Below are 22,312 nucleotides of genomic sequence, written 5' to 3' on the forward strand. Positions count from 1 at the left end.
CAAGGCTGGAGGTGTGCCTCTGTGGGGGAGATTTACTAAAACTGGATAGTGCAAAATCTGGTGCAACTCTGCATAGAAACCAATCAGTTTCCAGGTTTTATCGTCAAAGCTTAATTGAACAAGCTGAAGTTAGAAGCTGATTGGCTACCATGCACAGCTGCACCAGATCCTGAGTGCTCCAGCTTTAGTAAATCAACCCCAGTGTGTCTGTGTAAATCCAGGAAGTGAACAGGCAGCAGCTTCAGCTGCCCACAGTTAAAATGGATGCAGCCAGACTCAGTGGAGAGAGATTTCTGCAGCATATTTGGCAAGTACAGAATTACAGTATATATAAAATAATATGCAAAGTGGTTGGAGGGAAGCTTCAGAATGGCAAAGATCTTTTTATTACAAATGATGTGAGCAGACTGTAGTTCCTCTTTAAACCGTGTAAATCTCTGCATTGTTATACAAAATGTCCTCTGTTTTCTTTGGTAAACATGATCATGAAGCCAGAGGAGAACTACTTACAATCAGGGTGATACCAAATTCTATAATGACAGATTCAACACCAGCCAAAAAAAATGAAATAAATACCTAACCCATTGAAAAAGTTGGCTGCAAGTAAATATGTTGTTCATGAAGTTGTTGAAAGCAGAAAAAAAACGGCCTGGCAGCTTGCTGTGCATGGGGATACGTAGCTGCAGACTGATCAGGGTGCCCATGCTGACCTGTGTCCACAGCCAAAAGTGCGCACAATGGGCACGTGAGCATCAGCACAAGAAACACTTAGAAGGGTGCACCGGCCTAGTACACTATTCTACAAAAACACTTTATTAAAGAATAGTCATAAAATGTACTCACAAATGGATGAATAGAAAACGCTTATCGGACCCGGCGCATCACGGATCACGGTAAACAGCCGCTGATTGCCGCCGTTTACCACATAATCGTTCTGTCAAATGACGGAACGATCACTTGTAAACAAACGTCATGTAAACAAACGTCACGTCATGACGCCGCTTCCTCCCTCCCCTCTGTGTACCGATGGGTACAGTGCGAGGGAAGAGGGGGAGAGGGGAGAGATTGCAGCAGCGCTTTGGGCTGGATGTGTAGTGCCCACTCTGGCCAATACTCTGCCAATACTCTGCCAATACTCTGCCAATACTCTGCCAATACTCTGCCAATACTCTGCCATAAATTTTAACAGAAACAAAGAATTTTTTTTTTTTTTTTTAATCGAATTTTCAGTCTTTTTTGATTTATAGCGCAAAAAAATAAAAAACCCAGCGGTGATTAAATACCACCAAAAGAAAGCTCTATTTGTGTGAAAAAAAAGGCCATAAATTTCATATAGGTACAGTGTTGCATGACTGAGTAATTGTCATTCAAAGTGTGAGAGCACCGAAAGCTGAAAATTGGTCTGGTAAGGAAGGGGGTTTAAGTGCCCAGTGGTCAAGTGGTTAAACTGAACAAGCTGAGAATAGAAGCGGATTGGTTGCCATGCACAGCTGCTCTGGCTTTGATAATAACCCCTCAACGTGCAGGGTTCTAAGGGCCAGAGTTGGGCCTAAAGCTTCCATAGAAAGCTGTAGCTCTGAAAACAGCACGCAGGAAAACGTCATAGCTTGCATCACGCTGACCTATATTTCAGAAGCGATGGGTCCTTATAAAGCCCTCATTTCTGCATTTATCAGGCATTTATAAAAGCCTGTGGATTCACTGAAAGCTGGCGTGCTGGATGTCTTCTTTGTTTTATCATTCTAAGTGTGTGTGACTGTACATCTGCTCCAGCATGAACAAGCCATAATATTTACTGATGAGGAAGTCACGGCAATGGAGATGCAGAATGAAATACATGGATTCACTCCCAGTGGCAGGGAGGAAAGTGACAATTAAGCGGAGACACCGCACAGACTGATGAAACGCTGATCAGGAGCAAAGCGCCAGCCAGCAGCCGGTGAATGCAACTGAAGTGCAGACACTCAGGACGTGTTCTGAAAAACTTTTCTAACTGCCTTTGAAATGAGCCACAACATCAACACAATTGTCCCTGTAATAAGGAAATCAGACACGCTGTCTGGGTCTATCTGCATATTACTGCTCTGCATAACAGTCATAAGCAGTTATGGAGGCTGACATACAGAATTACCATCCCTTCCATGCAATGCTGGGTTTCAGGTGTTGAAAAAAAACAAAACGCAAATAGAAAATTCATAATTAGAATGGATGCAACCTATATTGGCTACATGAGCTGTTTTGTAATTTAAGGTAAAGAATTATTCTTTCCTCCTTTGAGCACTGTCAAAAATTCAAAACAGCTGCTCCAGCATGCACAGGCCGTAATGACTGCCGATTGAGGAAGTCAGGGCGATGGCAGCATGGCATTTTCAGTGCAGATTTCCACAAAAGGTGGAAAACGGTGGGCCATGTAATTTGAAGGCGGGGACAATCCTATAACAGGAAGTAGCGGAACAAGGATCTTCAAGGCAGGATCACTTGTTATGTTTTAGGCGGCCATTTTTAGGCCAAAATAAACCCCCTTTGCCCACCCCCCTCTAATTGACCGCTGGTATGAAAAAGAAAGAAAGAAAAATAAAAAGTACCATAATTTATCTGCGTATAACACGCACCCCAATTTAAGAGGGAAGTTTCAGGAAAAAAAATGTTTTCTTTTAAAATAAACCACTTTGAAGCAAAATAATGGTCAGTGAGCATCAATGCAGCCTGATCTGTGCCCATCTGCAGCCTGATCTGTGCCCACCCGCAGCTTTGCCATTATATATGCTGCCATCGAGGGATAGGTGGGGAGGAGCGCTGCATCTCCTGTGTACTCTGCTCGGCATCACGCCCAGTGCCACCCCTTGGCCCGGATCCTATGATGGACATAACGCCGGTCCAATGCTGGGACGTCCATGGTAGGAGCCGTGCAGGGGGTGGGACTGAGCATGACTGCGAGCAGAGCCAAGTACACAGGAGATCCGGCTCTATTTCGGCAGCGCTCATCCCCTCCTCCTTCCCATCGGTGTCAGCCTATATCGGCGTATAAAAAGGCACACAAGATTTTCCCCCTATTTAAAAGGTGCACGTTATACTCTGATAAATACGGTAATTTTTACTTACCAGTAAAATTGATTTCTTGGAGTAAAGTATGGAACACAGGCTCTAATTATTATGGCTGAGTTAAAGTGGTTGTAAACCCTCACATATACCCAGTGAAGTGACTGGCCTCAGGTGATACACAAAGAGGCAACAAATCCTCCTACATAAGTTGTACAGGTTTATCTGCAGCCCTCTCTTATCTACATCCATTTGAAGTCCAGAAATTTTCTTGTCTGAGCCGACAGAAAAAAAGGGGGCAGAGAGCTGAAGTTATACCCTGTATGTTGTCTACCGGGCGCTCAGGTTCAGCACATCATGGACCTGGTGGACAGATTGCTGGGAGGGGCTGACCCGGCTGTCATGGAGCATGTTGGCACCAATGACAAAGTCAGAAGAAGATTGAGTGTTTTAACCGGTTCCCGACCGGCGCACGCTGATGTACGTTGGCAGAATGGCACGGCTGGGCAAATGGGCGTACGTGTACGTCCATTTGAATTCCCCGCCATGCCATTGCCTGCGCGCGCCGTCCAGGAGCTCCGCGAGTCGGGTCGCGGGTCCCGCGGACTCGATCGCCGCGGGCATACCCGCGATCGCCTCACGGAGAGGACGAACGGGGAGATGCCGTTGTAAACAGCATCTCCCCGTTCTGCCTAGTGACAAGTGTCACTCGATCTCTGCTCCCTGTCATCGGAGCAGAGATCAGCGACGTCACACATACAGCCCACCCCCTACAGTTAGTAATCACTCCCTAGGACACACTTAAACCCTCCCCGCCCCCTAGTGGTTAACCCCTTCACTGCCAGTGCCATTTACACAGTAATCAGTGCATTTTTAATCGCACTGATCGCTGTATAAATAACAATGGTCCCAAAAATGTGTCAAAAATGTCCAACATGTCCGCCATAACGTCGCAGTCACAATAAAAATCGCTGATCGCCGCCATTACTGGTAAAAAAAAAAAATATTAATAAAAATGCCATAAAACTATCCCCTATTTAGTAAACGCTATAACGTTTGCGCAAACCAATTATTAAACGCTTATTGCGATTTTTTTTTACCAAAAATATGTAGAAGAATACGATTGGCCTAAACTGAGGAAAAAAAAAATTTTTTTTTATATATTTTTGGGGGATATTTATTATAGCAAAATGTAAAAAATAATGTGTTTTTTTCAAAATTGTCGCTCTTATTTTGTTTATAGCGCAAAAAATAAAAATCGCAGAGGTGATCAAATATCACCAAAAGAAAGCTCTATTTGTGGGAAAAAAAGGACGTCAATTTTGTTTGGGAGCCACGTCGCACGACCGCGCAATTGTCAGTTAAAGCGACGCAGTTCCAAATCCCAAAAAACGCTCTGGTCAGGAAGGGGGTAAAATCTTCCGGGGCTGAAGTGGTTAAAAAAAGATTTTAGGGACTTAGGAGCTAAATTGAGGAAAAGGACCTCAAAAGGTTGTATTCTCAATACTACTGGTACCTCAAGCCACACCAGAAAGGCAGAGGGAGATTAGGGAAGTAAACAAGTGGCTGAGGAGCTGGTGTAGAAAGGAGGGGTTTGGGTTCCTGGAGGACTGAGCCGACTTCTCAGTTGGATTACCAGGTCTATAGAAGGGACGGAGTGGGGAAATGAGGAGGGTGCAGATCTGCTGGGAATGAAGATGGCCAAAAAGTTAGAGGGGCTTTTAAACTAGGCGACGGGGGGGGGGGGGGGGGGTTTAGAGGTAAAGATAGCCAACGCGGAACATATTCCAGAGGGTAGTATTGGGGGCATTATTGGTAGGTTGACTAAAGCGCCTAAATCCGAGGTAAGTATAGTAACAAATCCTATTTGCAACCCCAGAGCACCCAATAAGGAGATAGTATGCAACCGGTCTAAACTACGTGGTATGTTCACCAATGCCAGGAGTCTGGCAGACAAGATGGGAGAACTAGAGCTACTGTTGTACAAGGAGGATTTAGATTTTGTAGGAATTACAGAGACTTGGTTCGACAGCTCCCATGATTGGCTGGCAACCATTTAGGGGTATTCCCTATATTGCAGGGATAAAAAGGGCAAAAAAGGGGAGGGGTATATGCCTGTATATCAAAAATGATGTACAAGTGAATGTGAGAGATGACATCACTAAGGGAGCTAGGGAGGAGGTGGAATCCTCATGGGTAGAGCTACAAAGGGAGGAAGCTAAGAGGAAAATAATACTAGGAGTATGCAATAGGCCCCCTAACCAGAGGGAGGAGGCGGACCTCCTATCACAAATTTGGATTAGCAGCAAGAATGGGAAGTGTCATAATGGGGGATTTTAATTATCCAGACAGACTCGGTGGAAGGAACCGCATCTAAGGCTCGCCAGTTCCTGAATGTCTTGCAGGACAATTTCATGGGTCAGATGGTAAATGCACCAACTAGAAACAAAGTGTTACTAGACCTACTGATTACTAACAATACAGACCTGATCACGGATGTGGAAATACGGGGCATTTTAGGAAACAGCGATCACAGGTCAATTAGTTTTAGTATAAATCACACAAATAGGGAAAATAAGGGGAATACAAAGACATTGAATTTTAAAAGAGCCAACTTCCCTAAACTACGATCCTTGCTAGAGGATAATAATTAGGATAAAATCTTAGGAACAAAGATCACAGAGGAAAAATGGGTATGCTTTAAGAGCAATAAAATATGGACATTAGCCAGTGCATGCCAATAGGAAATACATTTAAAAGAGCTAATAAAAGTCCTGGGTGACTTAACTCAAACGTAAAAATGCATATAAAAGCAAAGGAGAAGGCCTTCAAAAAATACAAGGCTGAAGGATCATCATCAGCATTACAACTTTACAAAGAATGCAACAAGAAATATAAGGGTGAAATCAGGGCGGCTAAGATAGAACATGAAAGGCACATAGCAGAGGAGAGTAAAAAAAAAAAAAATCCTAAGAAATTCTTTAAGTACATAAATAGTAAGAAAGGGAGGTCAGATCATATTGGTCCAATAAAAAAATGAAGGGAATCTGTTTACTAAGGATTAAGAGATGGCGAAGGTTTTGAATTTATTCTTCTCCTCGATCTTCACAAGGGAATCGGGGGCTTCAGTAACCAAAACTGCAATGTTTATCCTCATGACATGTCACAGGAAGCACCCTCATGGCTAACAGAGGACAGAATTAGACTTGAAAAACTTAATCATTAATAAGTCACCGGGACCAGACGGCTTGCACCCGAGGGTCCTAAAGGAACTCAGTCAAGTAATTGCCAGACCATTGTTCCTAATTTTTACGAACAGTCTACTGACTGGAATGGTACCAGCTGATTGGAGAAAAGCCAACGTAGCACCAATAAAAAGGGCCAAGATAAATCCCTGGGAATTACAGACCAGTTAGCCTAACATCAATTGTATGCAAGCTCTTGGAGGGGATGATAAAGGGACTATTTACAAGATTTTAATAATGACAATGGTATCATTAGCAGTAATCAGCATGGATTCATGAAGAATCGTTCTTGCCAAACCACCAATCTATTAACCTTCTATTAGGAGAGGTGAGCTGCCATCTAGATAAAGGAACACCCATGGATGTGGTGTATCTGGATCTTGCAAAAGCATTTGATAAAGTTCTCCATAAACGTTTACTGTACAAAATAAGGTCCGTTGGCATGGACCATAGGGTGAGTACATGGATTGAAAACTGACTACAGGGGCGATTTCAGAGGGTAGTGATAAATGGGGAGTACTTGGAATGGTCAGGGGTGGGTATTGGGGTCCCCCCAGGGTTAATTAATTTATTCATAAACGACCTGGAGGATGGGGTAAACAGTTCAATCTCTGTATTTGCGGACGATACTAAGCTAAGCAGGGCAATAACTTCTCCGCAGGATATGGAAACCTTGCAAGAAGATCTAAATTAATGGGGTGGGCAACGGCATGGCAAATGAGGTTTAATGTAGAAAAATGTAAAATTATGCATTTGGGTGGCAAAAATATAAATGCAATCTACTCACTGGGGGGAGAACCTCTGGGGCAATCTAGGATGGAAAAGGACCTGGGGGCCCTAGTAGATGACAGGCTCAGCAATGGTATGCAATGCCAAGCTGCTGCAAGCAAAACAAACAGAATATTGGCATGCATTGAAAAGGGGATTAACTCCAGAGATAAAAGGATAATTCTCCCACTCTACAAGACTCTGGTCTGGCTGCACCTAGAGTATGCTGTCCAGTTCTGGGCTCCAGTCCTCAGGAGGGATGTGCTGGAACTGAAGAGAGTCCAGAGAAGGACAACAAAAGGAATAAAAGGGACTGGATGATATTAGCTATGAAGAAAGGTTATGAGCACTGAACTTGTTGTCTCTGGATAGGAGACGCTTGAGAGGGGATGCGATTTCAATGTACAAATACCATACTGGTGACCCCACAATAGGGATAAAGCTTTTCCGCGAAAGGGAATTTAATAAGACAAGTGGCCATTCTCTAAAATGAGAAGAAAAGCGATTTAACCTTAAACTGCGTAGAGGGTTCTTTACTGTAAGAGCGTTTAGGATGTGGAATTCTCTTCCACAAGCAGTGGTTTCAGCGGGGAGCATTGATAGTTTCTTAAACTATTAGATAAGCACCTGAACAACTACAACATACAGGGATATACAATGTAATACTGACATATAATCACACACATAGGTTGGACTTGATGGACCTGTGTCTTTTTTCAACCTCACCTACTATGTAACTATAGTTCAGTCAGTGAGGTGAGGTGAGGTAAGGCACCCCCCCCCCCATACCCCCCCACCCCTTACACAGCACGCAGGAACAGAGCTGAGGTGGTCAATCAGCTGTAGATCCCTCCCCTGTCCCCATCTTTTCTTGGTGTCAGGAAAACTTTTCAGAAGTGATTCATGCTGATAGCAGAGGAACAAAGTCGCAGACAGAAATGTCACTTAATGCTCTCAATTGAGACAAGTGCACACTATAGAGGGATATGCTTTGTTCATTTTTCAGGTCTGAGGTTTACAACCACTTTTAATACAGCTACCTTCAGGTGACTGAATACTGGCAAAAAGAAAAAGCTGCAGGGAAATCAACTATATCAATCGTAATTCATTCACAAGCCCTGCAGCTTTCAAACTGACAGCCTGTACAGATGTACAGGCAGAAAGCTGCAAGGCTTGTCTGTAGGAGCCACAGGTGCAAAGCTATGCAGTGTTTTGTGAAAAAAAAAAAAATACAAATGGCACATTTAAAATATAAAAGGTACATTATTTTTTTCACAAAGGTGAACTTGGCATTTAAACAGGAGAACAGAAATCCAGACGGCGGCCTTGCAAATCTGAGAAACCGATGCTGGATGTTAAAAAGCCAATGAAGCGCTAACAGATCTGATAGAGGCTGCTTTAACAGGGAAGGGAGGGCCCCTATGCTTTAAAATTAGGGGCTTCAATAATACCTTGTTTTATTTACCTAGCACTTGTGGAGCAAGATGTAGGAGAAACCTGCAGGAACGCTAAGGAAGTCTCCAACCTCCAAATCCAACCGCCTAAATAAGCAATAGCCGAGAGGTCAACTCTTACAATATGTATCACATCAAGACAGTGGAGAAGAGAGAAATGTCCTTTGCATGTTGTGGAGCAGGACATAAGGAAGAAAGGACAATGTCCCTGTTAAAGTGGAAAGAGACCACCTTCAGGAGGAAGGGAGATTCTGGCTTCAATACAACCTTGTCCTTGTGCAATGTTAAAATGGCTCCTTCGGAGGGAGGAGCCGGATGTGGGCAGCTCACCTGACGCGATGCTGAGCCCGGGAGGCTTGGGATCCCCTCCCTGAGACGCCGACTCATGCATAGCTAGGGCCGGTGCGCCCCTTCTCCCGTCCGCTCTGCTGATCGTCTCCCCCCTCCCCTGCCCCGCTGTATCTCCCTATGGGGGAGCTGACCTCTTGGTCGTCCGCCTGTATCACCTGTATCGCTGAAGACTGGCGGTTCACAGTCTCCCCGTAGCCTGCTCCAGCCTCCGCTGCCTCTTCGCTCACTCCCTGTCTACACAGGAACGCCGTTGCCTCGGAGACGCCGCGCGGCTGATTGAAGGAACCGAAGCGGCAGTGAGCTGAGTGCACTCGTCCCCTGGCTGTCTCTCTTAAACCCGCCTGAGAAATCCGCTGCTCCCAGTGTGTGGGGCTCTGGGCTATGGTAAAAAGGATTGGATTTTTTGGGCTATGGTAAAAAGGATTGGATTTTTAAAAAAAAAAAAACGGAACAAGGTGGTGTGGAGAGACAGCTTGGGGGAAAAGGCAAAAGGAAAAAAACAAAAACAAAAAAAAAAAAAAACAAAAAAAAAAAATAAAAAAATAAAAACTAGAGGAGAGAGCCTGGAAATCGCAGGAAGGGGTAAGTGCTGCTAACCCCAGTTTTATCCCAGTAAGGGGGAAAAATGAAGGTAATAAAGGAAAAATAAAAGCCCCCAGAACAGAACGGAGAAAGAGGAAGACGGGCAAGTAATATAAGTTTATGCTTTATTTTTGGTTTGGCTACTCTGTCTTATATTGTGGATTGCTAATGGCCTGGTGAAATGATGTATTTTATGATACAGTTAAACACTGTATAAATATGGTCTAAAGGCTGCGTTTAAGAGGGTCTGGCCCCAGAGGAAAAGGATAAAAAAAAGAAAAGAAAAAAAAAATAAATAAATAAAAAAAAAAAAAAAAAAAAAGAACTGGGACGTTTTAGTAAATTATATCTAAACCTATACCTCATGACCACATATAATATAACATCTTTGGATCAGGAGGAAAGGGGACTAGCTCTATCCATATAAAAGGAAAAAAGAGGTTTGCTGTAACTCAAGTTGTGTATAGAGGAAAATCGGTCTGACCACACACCAAGGAACACCTGCGATACATATCTACGCATAGAGTATAATTGTGGATTCGGTTGTATACCATTCATTCTAAGTAAAAAGGCTGTTTCGCGTTATCAACATATTTTCCATCCCTCACTGCTAATATAGAGTATTATAATATAGAGACTATAAATAGAGTTTTTCTAACTAAACTTATTTACTGTAATTACTGTAATCTCTTTTGTGTAACTATTTTTTATACAGTATTATGTTAATTGCTGTTATTTCTGCAGATGCATTTTTTTCATGCGACTGTGCCATATGAATCCGCCTCTCAGTGCTGAAACAAAGGGCCAATGATACCGTTGCCATTCTGCCCACTATCCCTACCCGGCACAGGGGGGGGCCATGACGCAACATCATGGCCCGAATACCCCGAAGGCGTCAGATCTTATTTTGATGCCCCGGGATTTCCTACTGTGTCGGTGGTTATAAGCCCTAATTTTGATGTTCTGCCATTCGCTCAATGACAGTACAATCATCATAAAGAGGTTTGGGCATATTTAAGAATAAAAATCTCCCTTCACATTCTCTTATTATATATATTTCATCAGTACTATCCCCATTTCAATCAATTCTTTGCAATTCTTTTATACAATTTTTCTTCCTTCCTTTTTCCATCTCTAATGAGGGAGTATAGACCTGCTACTTTTTGTCATACTTGTCACTGTATATCTTGGTGACATCTATGACATCAGCATAGAACAGTACCCCATACACCGCTGTGCATAGTCTGATACTTTTTTTTTTTTTTCAGACAGCGGGGCTACTATGCCCCGATGCCCGGTTTAACATGGATAAGACTGCTCAATAGCGCTGTGGAGTCACACGGCGCCCCTCCCTCTTTTAGGAACTGACGTCGGGGCCATGTGACCCCAACGTCATATGCACATTGCCCCGGCAACCAGACGCACCTCTCTCCCCGCCTCTCCCTGAGCCCACACTACATGGGCTACGTGTAAGCAATAGGCTTCACGTCACGGGGAGGAGAAAAGGAATTTTTTTTTTTTTTTGGAGGAGGTCCAAGCGTCTGCTACCTAGACAACAGGGAAGCTTCTGGACGCTTCCCCTCAATACATTGTACAAAGGTGCTTCCTCTAAACAGTGACAGCAGCCAATTGAAGTCGCACCCCCTCCACTGCACCACCAATGAATGTGAGACTCTACCTAGAATAGGGCTACGCCCATCACTTAGCCACGCCCACACCCCATATATTAGGACGCCAGGGATGGCCACAGGCAGCATTCCACAACTGGCTTTGTTACAGAGAGGTACTCCAGGACCAGAGCTCCCTGCCACTTGGAACAATACACCTGACACAATCAATTTAAGGTATTTGATCTCTTTTACTCTATGATGGCCCTGGGGAACCTTATTTCCCCTACGAATCACCATTATTTCCATTCTTTGACCTTTTTGATGTTCAATTTCTTAGCATTTCCCTTATAACTTCATGTTTTTCAGTTGTTTAATTATCACGACTGCCAAATACTGGTTTCTTCACAATATACCAGGCCATCCCGTAGAGGATATTTGAGCAGCATTGACAATCACGTGTTAGGACCCCTGCCAGCACTGGGAAAGCGATTTCTCACAGTTAAATGCAAATGTAAGTCGCATATAATACTTTTCTGTTGTAATGCGATTTCTGTAGTCGCAAATGTAAGTCGCATATAATACTTTTCTGTTGTAATGCGATTTCTGTAGATATAGGTAACAAACAAATATTTAAGTATATACCAATAATCATGCTGTTACTTAAAATTTTAGAATGTGATGCAGTCCCTCCCTGAGGAAGACTTTATCCTTACAATAAGTTGAAACGCGTTGGAAATCTGCTATCAGGACGCCATCACACCTATCGGGGGTGGTACTTGTAACTAGCAGTAGGATGCATCATATGTTTCCATATATCTGATGTTTTTATAATTATTCTTAACTAGATCAATGTGTATGTTCATGTATATCCTATTCGTTTTTGTATCAATAAACTTCTTTTTAACTATAATTCAACACTGCCAATTTCTGCATTGCCCTTAAAATCCCATTTTGAGGTACACATCTAGCACTGCTAATATATAGCCCAGGGGAAGAGGTCATCGCTCCTGTGTGAACAGAGGACTGGTTGCTTGGGAGGGGGTACCCTGTTGGGGGGACAGGATATATCACCCTGTCTCAGCCGGACCAGTGCTACAGTGAAAAAAAGGGGACAGTTACAAAAATTATCTTTCAGGGCGTTGAACCATTTGGATAAGGCGGCCCTAATTATACAGAGGGGAGGTGGTGGGCTATTTAGTCGCTAAGCAGCAGTAATTAAGTCGAATAAATTATTTTGGTGGCCAATTTAGTCGGGGGTTTGCTGAATCAACACGTAGAGATCGAATAAGGGCCCTCAGCAAAAGGGTCCTCTGGGGCCGTACCCTTTAACTGTTTCCAGAACAAGGATTGGTGGAGATGTTTGTCTAGAGACTCAGGAGCCCTCTTTTGACAGATATTTTAAGCCTGTGTCAGACCTGTTAAAGGAAGCAGGAGCTCCCTGGGAACCAGAAGTGAGTCCTTGGAAAACGGTAGGCGGCCGGGACAAAAAGCCTGATTCAAGAGCAGTTCTAGGAAAGAAATGAAAGGTAAAACCACGAAAGGAGCGACTGCTAACACTGCTAACCCATCCAGGACAAGTGCAAGCCCGGGAACCATTAGAAAGTACATGGTGCAGGACTCCGGCAAGAATAGCCCAGGCAAACAAAAAGAGACCAAAATCAAAACACCTGAGTGCACCCCCAGGATAGGGACAAGAAGACAGACAGTAGAGGCTGATATCCACATAGGAAGCAGCGAAATAACTGAAGAGGCAACAATGGAACCCCAACAAAAAAAACTTCTCCCCACTAAAAGTGAAATGGCGGAAATGTTTGCCAAACTGGAAGTAACTATAAAGGGGGAAATAGGCTCTGTCCGAGAAGAGATGAATCATATGTTGCAAAGAGTAGAAGAAGCAGAAACAAAGATGGATAAACAAAATGAAGAGATAAAGGAACTTAAATCCCAGATGGAAGAGCTACAAAGAGAACAGAAGAATCTACGTTACAGAGCGGAAGATCAGGAAAATAGGAGTAGAAGGAAGAACCTACGGATCAGGGGCCTGCCGGAACCACAAGGGGGAACCGAAGACCTACAAGGAGTAATGGACTTTGGGAGAATGGTGTATACTCCGGAGAATGCAAAAAAAATAAAGTTCGAGAGAATACACAGGATTAGAAAACCGGCAGAAATAAAGGGTGAGGTCCCAAGAGATGTCATCGCAAGATTTCACAAGTACAGCGACAAAGAGAAAGTCAAGGAAAATCTGAAGAAGAACTACCCAGTGAAGTACGGCGAGACAAAGTTGCAGATATTTCCGGACCTGGCAGCAGAAACACTAGCTAGGAGAAGAATACTAAAACCACTCCTTGAACAGTTAAAAGTTCATGATGTCCATTATTCATGGGGGTTCCCAGCCTGCCTTACTGGACGTAAAGACGGCAGATCGGCCACTTTAAGATTCCCAGAAGAAACAGCTAAATTTTGTGATCGATTAGAGGTGCCTCTGGTGGAAATACCGGGTTGGTGGGTTAAGACTGGGGACGCAGGAGTTCATGGGATGCAGCAGGCTTGGAGGCCAATATTTAAAACGAGAAAACCGTAATGGAACAGTTATAAGACCTAGCCAAACAAGGTTAAATTAAGATCTGGGGGTGTGTGAGGGGCGGGGGGGGTGTGAGGTGGTGGGGTGGAGGGGGGGGGGATCAACCAGGCTTGGGCACCCCTCAATATCAGGGGGAGCATTGGGAAAGGGGCGGCCCAGTCCGATCTCAACCTCAGGGGGAGAACCGAAGGGGCGGGTGGAGTTGGAGGAGCCACGGTTCTTTTTTTGGGCCATGAGAGGGCCTAATATCCCCATGGGGGAAGGGGAGGGAAGGGGGAGTGGGGTGGGTATTGGGGGAGGTAGGAGGGAGGGTAGGGAACGGGTTGGGGGAATAGGAAGGAGTTGAGGGCCGGTAGGAAAGTACAGCGATTAATTTTGAATCCCACGGACACCACTCTGTTGCAGGGACTAGGAAAGAACTTCTGTAGGATAGATGAGCAATATTAAAATAATCTCATATAATGTACGAGGTTTGAACGCAAGGGTGAAGTGTGTTAATATTTTGCAGGAACTGAAATTCCGGGGAGCTGATGTGGTTTTTCTCCAGGAGACTCATTTTCTCCTGGAGAGGAACCAAAAAATCTTCTCCAAGGACTTCCCAGTTTGGTTCTATGGTGACTCATCCACACCACGCGCAAAAGGAGTAGCCATTGGGTTTGCCAATGGAGTAAGGTTCGAACTATATGAGAGAAGGACTGACCCAGAGGGTCGGTTTTTGTTCTTAAAAGGGAAACTCAATGGTGTTGAATGTTCACTGGCAAACATTTATGGCCCAAACAAAAACCCACATAATTTTATGATCAGGAGGTTGGCAGAATTTACCGAATTCAAGGAAGGCCTAGCTATAATGGCTGGTGATTTTAATCTGTGTTTAGAGCCAGAGAAGGATAAATCGTCCCATGTGCAGGGGGTAAGTTCGGTCTGGGGCAATAGAGTGAGAAAGAAACTGCACCAGTGCCAAATGGTGGACGTGTGGAGGACGCAACATGATGATAGTAGGGATTATACGTTCTACTCCCCCGTACATGGGACTTATTCTAGACTGGACTTCTTCTTGATCGAGCACTGCTGGTTGGAGGAGATCGCTAGCTCAGATATCGGGGTGGTGACTTTCTCTGACCATGCGCCTGTAAGTTTGACAGTGAACATGAGACAGACCCATAATAAGAGCTTTAGCTGGAAGTTAAATGAGGAATTAATAAATGATAAAGAGATACGGGACCTGGTGCTGAGGGAACTAGAGTTCTACTTTAAAACTAATGAAACAGTTGAAGTCTCAGAGTCAATAATATGGGAGGCCCACAAAGCCTATATTAGGGGGATCCTGATTAAGGCAGGTGCGGAAAAGAAGAGAAAGAGAAGGGAAGATAAACTTGTAATCATGAGTGAAATAGAGGAACTTGAACAGATCCATAAAAAAGAGGGGGGGAAGGAGGTGCTCCTTAGACTTCACAACAAAAGAGAGACTATGAGAACCCTAATCGAACAAGACACGCGAGAAACGTACAATTTATTAAAGAAAGAGAGATATGTGGGAGGTAATAAACCAGGGAAGTTCCTAGCAAAAATCCTAAAAAAAAGGAAGTCCAACAATTATATTGAGAAAATCAAGACTTTAGAAGGGGAAGTAAAATATAAAACAGGAGAAATTGCCAAAGTTTTCCAAAAGTACTATGAGGGACTGTATTCGATCAACAGCACTACCTCAAAAAGAGAGACAGAAAAAAAAAGGGAAAGAACTAAAGCTTTTTTTCAGGAACTCGGTTTAAAGAAAATAGAAGAAGATACATATAATTTACTTGAGGGTCCCATTACAGAAGAGGAAATTAAAAAAACTTTGAGGGAGACGTCAGTAGGGAAAAGTCCCGGGCCGGATGGTTTCTCAGTAATATATTACAAAAGGTTCCAAGATCTCCTAATCCCTAAACTCTGTACATATATGAACGGGATAGGTACGAAGTGGGAGATGGGAAAAGAAGCGTCAGAAGCAATTATCGCCATCATTTTGAAGGAGGGCAAGGACAGTACTCTCTGTTCTAGCTACAGACCAATAGCGCTCCTAAATGCAGACACGAAATTGTTCGCGAAAATACTGGCAGGGAGAGTGAAGCACATCCTAAATAATATGATACACCCAGACCAGGCGGGATTCATTCCGGGTAGGGAGGGAAGGGATAATGGGATCAGAACCCTTATGGTAATTCAAAAAATGAGAGACAGCGGAGCCCCAGGTCTACTCCTGTCAATAGATGCTGAGAAAGCTTTTGACAGGGTAGACTGGGGCTTCATGTTCAGTGCGCTGAAGGAAATAGGATTCGGACCAATTATGATCAGAAGGATAAAGGCACTGTATACATGTCCTTCAGCAAAGGTCAAGGTTAATGGAACGCTGTCAGAACCGTTCAAAATGACTAACGGAACAAGACAGGGCTGCCCATTGTCCCCCCTTTTGTTCGTGCTGACGCTTGAGCCCCTGCTCGAACGGATAAGGCTCAATCCGGATATTTCGGGGGTTTCGGACGGTGAGGAAGAACACAAACTGGCTGCTTTTGCAGACGATATTTTGTTGTATATTACTAGACCTAGAATAACTCTTCCTAACCTGCTAAAAACTCTGAAAGAATACGGAGAAATATCAAACTTCAAGATCAATCCAATTAAATCTGAAATATTAGAAATTAAGACTGACAAAAAAGATCATATGGTCCACAAAGAATTTCCATTTTCATGGGGAAAAAAGGAGATAAACTACCTTGGGGTAAAAATAACAGGGAATAGAGAGTCACTGTTTCAAGCTAACTTCATCCTCCTCCTGAATGAGATCAAGAGGGAGTTGAATAGAGTCACAAGAGGACAGCTGTCATGGGGGGGAAGAATTAATATTATTAAAATGGCAATCCTACCAAAGATTCTATTTAAAATGCAGATGTTACCAATCCCGCTTCCACAAGTATATCTTAAAAAACTGCATTCTCTTATTATTAAATTTATTTGGAGGGGAAAAAAGTCACGTATAAGTTACGACACTTTGGCAAGGGATAAAGAGAAAGGGGGGTGGGGAGCACCAGACATTAGATTATATCACGAAGCAATCACTTTATCTAGAATTATAGATTGGGCAAAAGGAAACAAAGAGAAGAGGTGGGTAAAAATGGAAAATACAATTAGTAAAGTAGAGTTAAGTAAAGTTATCTGGATACCTTCACATTTTAGGAAACTTTGTTCTGAGGCACATAGTATCACTAGACATACTTTGAAAATATGGGATAATTTGCACAGGAGGGAAAAATGGGAGTATAACTCCCCTTTGATCCCTCTGAGGGACACTGAGTTTTTTGCACCAGGAATGGAGAATCTAAGTGGGAGATGGATACTGCAAGGAGGAGCTCAGCTAAAGGATGTTATGCAGAAAGGTAAACTATGTTCATTTCAGGACCTGAAAAATAAAAGTGACCTTATGACCCTTAACAGGTGGCAATACAGCCAGTTAAAAAATTTTGTTGAAACGCTCCCCCAACCAATTAGAATGATGGATAATCTCAAACCGTTTGAGAAACTCTGTGTTGGTCAGGATGGGAAGAAGGGGATTTCAAAAACCTATAGGATACTAGTGGATCTGAAGGGAACAGACATCCCAGCATACATTAAAAAATGGGAATTAGAACTAAAATCAAAACTTAAAGAAGACGAGGTTATAACCCTACTGAAGCGAGTTCATAGTACTTCGGTAAACTATAAAATGTCTGAGCTAAATTACAAATGCTTGTCAAGATGGTATATTACCCCAGATAGAGCTTCTAAATACCAGAATGAAATTTCACAACTATGCTGGAGGGGATGTATGGAATTGGGTACAATGGCACACATTTGGTGGCACTGCACAAAAATAAGGGAATTCTGGGATGATATTGGGAAAATCATTGGCGAGATAACCCAAATAGCAGTGCCGGATGATCCATGGGTATGTCTGTTTCACGGCTTTAGAATGCCAACTGAATTATATCTGAGAACACTAGTCCCCCAAATGTTGAATGCAGCTAAGAGTCTGCTTGTAAGCCATTGGCAGGAGAAACATGGTCCAACAATACAAGAATGGTACGACAAAATAAACGAAACCCAGAACTTAGAATATTTGAGATGTACGGAGGAAGCGGAATTGGAAGAGTTCGAGGAAAAATGGAAGAAGTGGCAAAAATTTAAAAGCTCACCAAGGGTGTTAGAGGTCTTGAGAACTCAATAGAGCTTGCTGGGGGGAACCCAGCGAGAAGGATAGATGAACAGGCAACAGAAGTAGTGTCCATTGTGGGAGGGGGATTCAGTTAACATGAAGGAGTACGGAGGAAGAAATATAGGATCTTGAGAAGGAGTAGGTTGGGGTGGGGGGGGGGAGGGAAAGGGTAGGGGGTTTGATTAGGAGGGGTTTAAACGGGGTTTAAGTTCAGATCTTACGATTAAAAATTAGATAGATTAGTTTGATGCTACAAATAAGTAGATAGATACAAAAGATATTTGTAATATTGAAAGAAAAACAAGAGATAAAAGGTATCAAAGCCACCATGATGTGAGTAATGAGTCGGGAAAGTATTGAACCGTTAAGGTGAAACTTTCACCCCCAAAAACGAACACTGATGTGGCAAAGAAAATTTAAAAAAAAAAAAAAAAAAATGGCTCCTTCGAGGATAAGGCTGCTATGTCAGAGAACCTCCGTGCAGAAGTGATAGTAACGAGAAAGGCCACTTTGTGAGTGTGGTCAGACATGAGAATATTCCTAATAGTTCAAAAGGCAGCTTCTGATGACCCGAGAGCACACGAATATTGGCTAAATGCACCTTTAGCAACATGTTACACCCATATTTAGGCTTATCACCACTCAAATAGACCGAGTCCCCCCATGACCGTGGATGGGAATTCTTCCACCCCCGCAGCCGCCGTCGCATTTAAAAATCAGAACAGAGCGATCTGTGACTGAATGAAATACAAGTCCCATCTGCTACCACGGCACAGACAGATTTCAATCGACTACAAGAGAGCTGATCGGCACACCATGGACACTTCTGGCAGCTCAGCAACTGTCTGCCTGTACAAAGATACAAGCAAAGAGCTATATGCAGTGTCTGCAGGAGCCTGACCCTGTACTGCACTGTTCCCGCACTGCATGGGATAACTGATGGTTTGGTCTAAGGGTGAACAGAGCTTATACTCACGCGGTGCCTCGACCCTCCGGAAAAAGGCGCTTCTGCACATCCAGCGGTGGACTGTTATGGACATCTTCAGGTCCAGAGCCGTTTTATGGGCATGACGACGTCAGAAACAGTCCACCGCACAAGACAGCTGGACCGCAGGGAAGGTTGGGAGGTCTTGCATTGGAAGGATTGGAGGATTAGGCGAGTAGGTCTTCGAACCCCTAGACAAAAAAGAGCAGTTCACCTGTGAAGGGCGGGCACAGCCCAACCGCATGGGGGAAAAATAAATAATTTTCCCTGAGTTTAGCTTTAGAAAAAGAAAAAAAAAAAAAAAAAAAAAACCTTTGAAATTACATTAACCTGTTAAAGTGTAGGTTCACCTGCTAATGCATGTGGTAGTTTAAATTACATGATTAAATCGCTCTAGATTTGATACTGTTTATCACAAGCAGGAATATTGTATATGCCCGGCAGATCTGTGGTCATCTAGCGTATAAACGTTATCTGTTTTCTGTTTTCTATCTGTAAGCCTACGGTAATGTTACTGTGTTTTAAAGAATATGTAAACCTTATCTCTAAAATCTTTTATAAGTTTTAAAGGGCAAGTTCACCTTTATAAAACACTGGACACCCTTCCCCATCTCCCCCCAGGTCCCGCTGTACCCCGACTTCCGCGATTACCCACTGTGAGACATCGGGTCACCGCTTTACCGGTCCAGGGATTTGAAATCCCCGCAGCTTTCTCCCCTCTTCTCCAGCACTAACAGGACAGGCTGGACGGGTTCTGCCTCCTATATGCACCTTTACAAGGTATGTTTAGGAGATCAAATCCCAGGATTCGTGAAGCTGGCGACTGAATGGGTCACAGCAGGGGATCGCGTGACTTCTGTATAGCGTGACCGGGGGGGTCGGGTCCGGTCCAGTGTAAGTTCACGTTACAGATTTACTGTAAAGGTGAACTTACCCTTTAAAGCTTATAAAAGGTTTACATATTCTTTAAGACACAGCAACATTAACGTAAGGCTTACAGATAGTCAGGAGACAGACAACATTTATATGCAATATGACCACAGATCTGCCGGGCATATACAATATTCCTGCTTGTGATAAACAGTATCAATTCTAGAGCTATTAATCATGTAATTAAACTACCACCTGTATTAGCAGGCTGCGAAGAGGCATCCCTGTTTATACAAAGCTCCAGCAGATGGCTATTTGGACAGACAAGCTTGCTGGCTTCCCAGGACCAAGATCAAAGTGTGATTTGTTGGGAAGAGCCCTGGCACAGGTACTGCCACTGATGACAGTAAAGGTTGCCTGTTCAGAGGACAGACAAGGGACACTCATGTGACTCCCAGTGTGATGTAAACAGAAAGCCTGTGTCAGCACATTTCAGGCCTGTGTTCCCACTCACAGCTTGGCAAACTTCTCTTACCTGATCACTTTCACACTCCAGCTCTTTCTGAAGAACAACGAAAGCACATTGCGTATTCATCATAATCTCCAGAGCTCCACACAGGCTCTTCACTTTACCCGCAGTGCTGTTCTGGCCTGGAATCAAGACAACACATGCAGTAAAGTCATCTGATGCCAATATAAGGGAGACTATGAGACAGCTCAGAAACCTGATAAAGCTAACAAAGGATTTTCAAAGCCCATTTACACCCTGGGCAAAACAAGGACAGAGTCATGAACTATTGTAAATAAGAAAAAAAAAAAAAGTTAAGTCTCTAATTATAATACAATCCAAAAGAAAACTCCAAACAAAAAGCAAAATACAAAAAGGAAACAAATACAGGAACTGTTCTATCAAAGGATTTGTAAAGTAACATATTGTGGTGATCCTGTACGGCTGCACAGGACAACCCTTTTCAGAGCAGTCCCACTTCCCGGCTGCTCTGTTTGGACTAGGAGCACAAATTACTACAATGGCGACCTCTCTTATAATGTTACATGTTGCACCTAAATTTAGGGTATAACATATAACATGGTGCCAAGCCATGGCACCACCAGCACAGCCACATCATTCACAGAGATCTGTGTGTGGATAAACTACAAGTCCTCTTTGCCACTGCAACAGTAGGACTTGTAGTTATCTATGGAACACAAGTGTTGTGATCACATTTCCTGCAGCCCATAACTGAAGGCCCATACCTTGGTACGGACCAGCGGCTGCAAAAAAGTCTGCAGGAGCCTGTGCATTGCACTAGTGATGCTTTGCAGGCTCCTATGCAAAAATAAATGAATGCATCGTTTTTTTTCCGACAAATTCAGGTACTTTCTTCAGCTGGATTTAAGAATGCATCTAGTTTTTTTTTTTTTCCCTCCACTTAAAAATTTTATACCAAAGGAATTTAATTTATGGAATCTGTACACAGACATAAATATCTAAAATGTACTTAAAAGGAAATGTATGGCCAAAGCTTTTTTTGTCCCTACTTCTCCTATGGTTCGTTCTGCACTCCTGTGACCCGTTTTCAGCAGACAGCGGGCTAAAGCCTGCTGTTGGCTGACGTCACTCAACCAGTCCAGGCTTGGAAAAGATCCCGACCATATGGTTGGGATTTGTCCAGAAGCATGGACTGGCAGCTAGCTCAGCCTCTCAGCGACCCACTAAAAGGCTGAAACAGCCCCTCCCAACCCCTCCACCGCCCTGTGCTACAGTGCATGCTGGAGGGGTGAGCAGAGAGCCGCTGACTGACAGTCACAGCTCTCTGCTCAGAGTGGACGGGAGAAATTAGCGATCATCAGTGTTTGATCGATCAGTTCTCACTGCAGAACTGGCGGGGGGACAGATGCAGCATCAAATCGATGCTACATCCACCTAGGCGAGTATAATTCTTTGTTTTGTTTTTTTAAATGCTGAACTTCTCTTTTAAAGAAGACCTTCATGCTTAAAACAAACCTTTTCCCAATCCAACCCTCCCCCTAGCCAATTTTTTTTTTTAATTAAATTTTTTTTTTTGTTTTTATAAAATGTTTCTGTTAACCAGCCCCCTGCCCCCATTCTTGCCTTGGGGAGAACACTGTGTACCTGTTCTGCAGCCTCTTGGGATATCCCCATCACATATCCTAGAAGGCTGTAGTAAGCAGGAACATACAGCAGCAACAAGGCATACCTGGAGCAAGAACATGGTAGAGACAGTTTGCTCCCAATGATACAGGAAGGGAAGATGGCAGTATATGCAGCTCATCTCTGCAATATATTCACATTTCATTAAATTGCTTTCGGCATCGCTCAAAGTAGAAGTGAAAGCATATCCCTGTGTCGCAGAGCATGGGGTGAAGGCTTGTCCTGCCATCAATCCAGAGGGCTAGTAAATGTAAGGAAGCAAGGATCACCACTAAGCCTGACCAGCCCTGGTGAACAATAAGGAGCTGCCTTCTGCCTACATGTCTCCACCAAACCACAAACCCTAATGCATTTTACCCTGCCCACCGGGGCTTAGTCATAGGCTGACTAAGACCAGATGGGTGGGCCAAACGCATCAGGGTT

General features: G+C 43.6%; 1 protein-coding gene across 1 annotated transcript in view; it reads right to left on the reverse strand.

Moving 5' to 3' along the window:
• The window catches only part of EDRF1 (erythroid differentiation regulatory factor 1), a 159,890-nt gene that overhangs the window by 19,161 nt on the left and 118,417 nt on the right, over positions 1-22,312 (reverse strand). The window contains exon 22 of the mRNA XM_073595756.1: positions 20,252-20,367. Coding sequence (XP_073451857.1) covers positions 20,252-20,367 — 116 coding nt within the window. The remainder of the gene's footprint in view (positions 1-20,251; positions 20,368-22,312) is intronic.

This window comes from Aquarana catesbeiana, linkage group LG08, assembly GCF_042186555.1.
Source record: "Aquarana catesbeiana isolate 2022-GZ linkage group LG08, ASM4218655v1, whole genome shotgun sequence".
Lineage (NCBI taxonomy): Eukaryota > Metazoa > Chordata > Amphibia > Anura > Ranidae > Aquarana > Aquarana catesbeiana.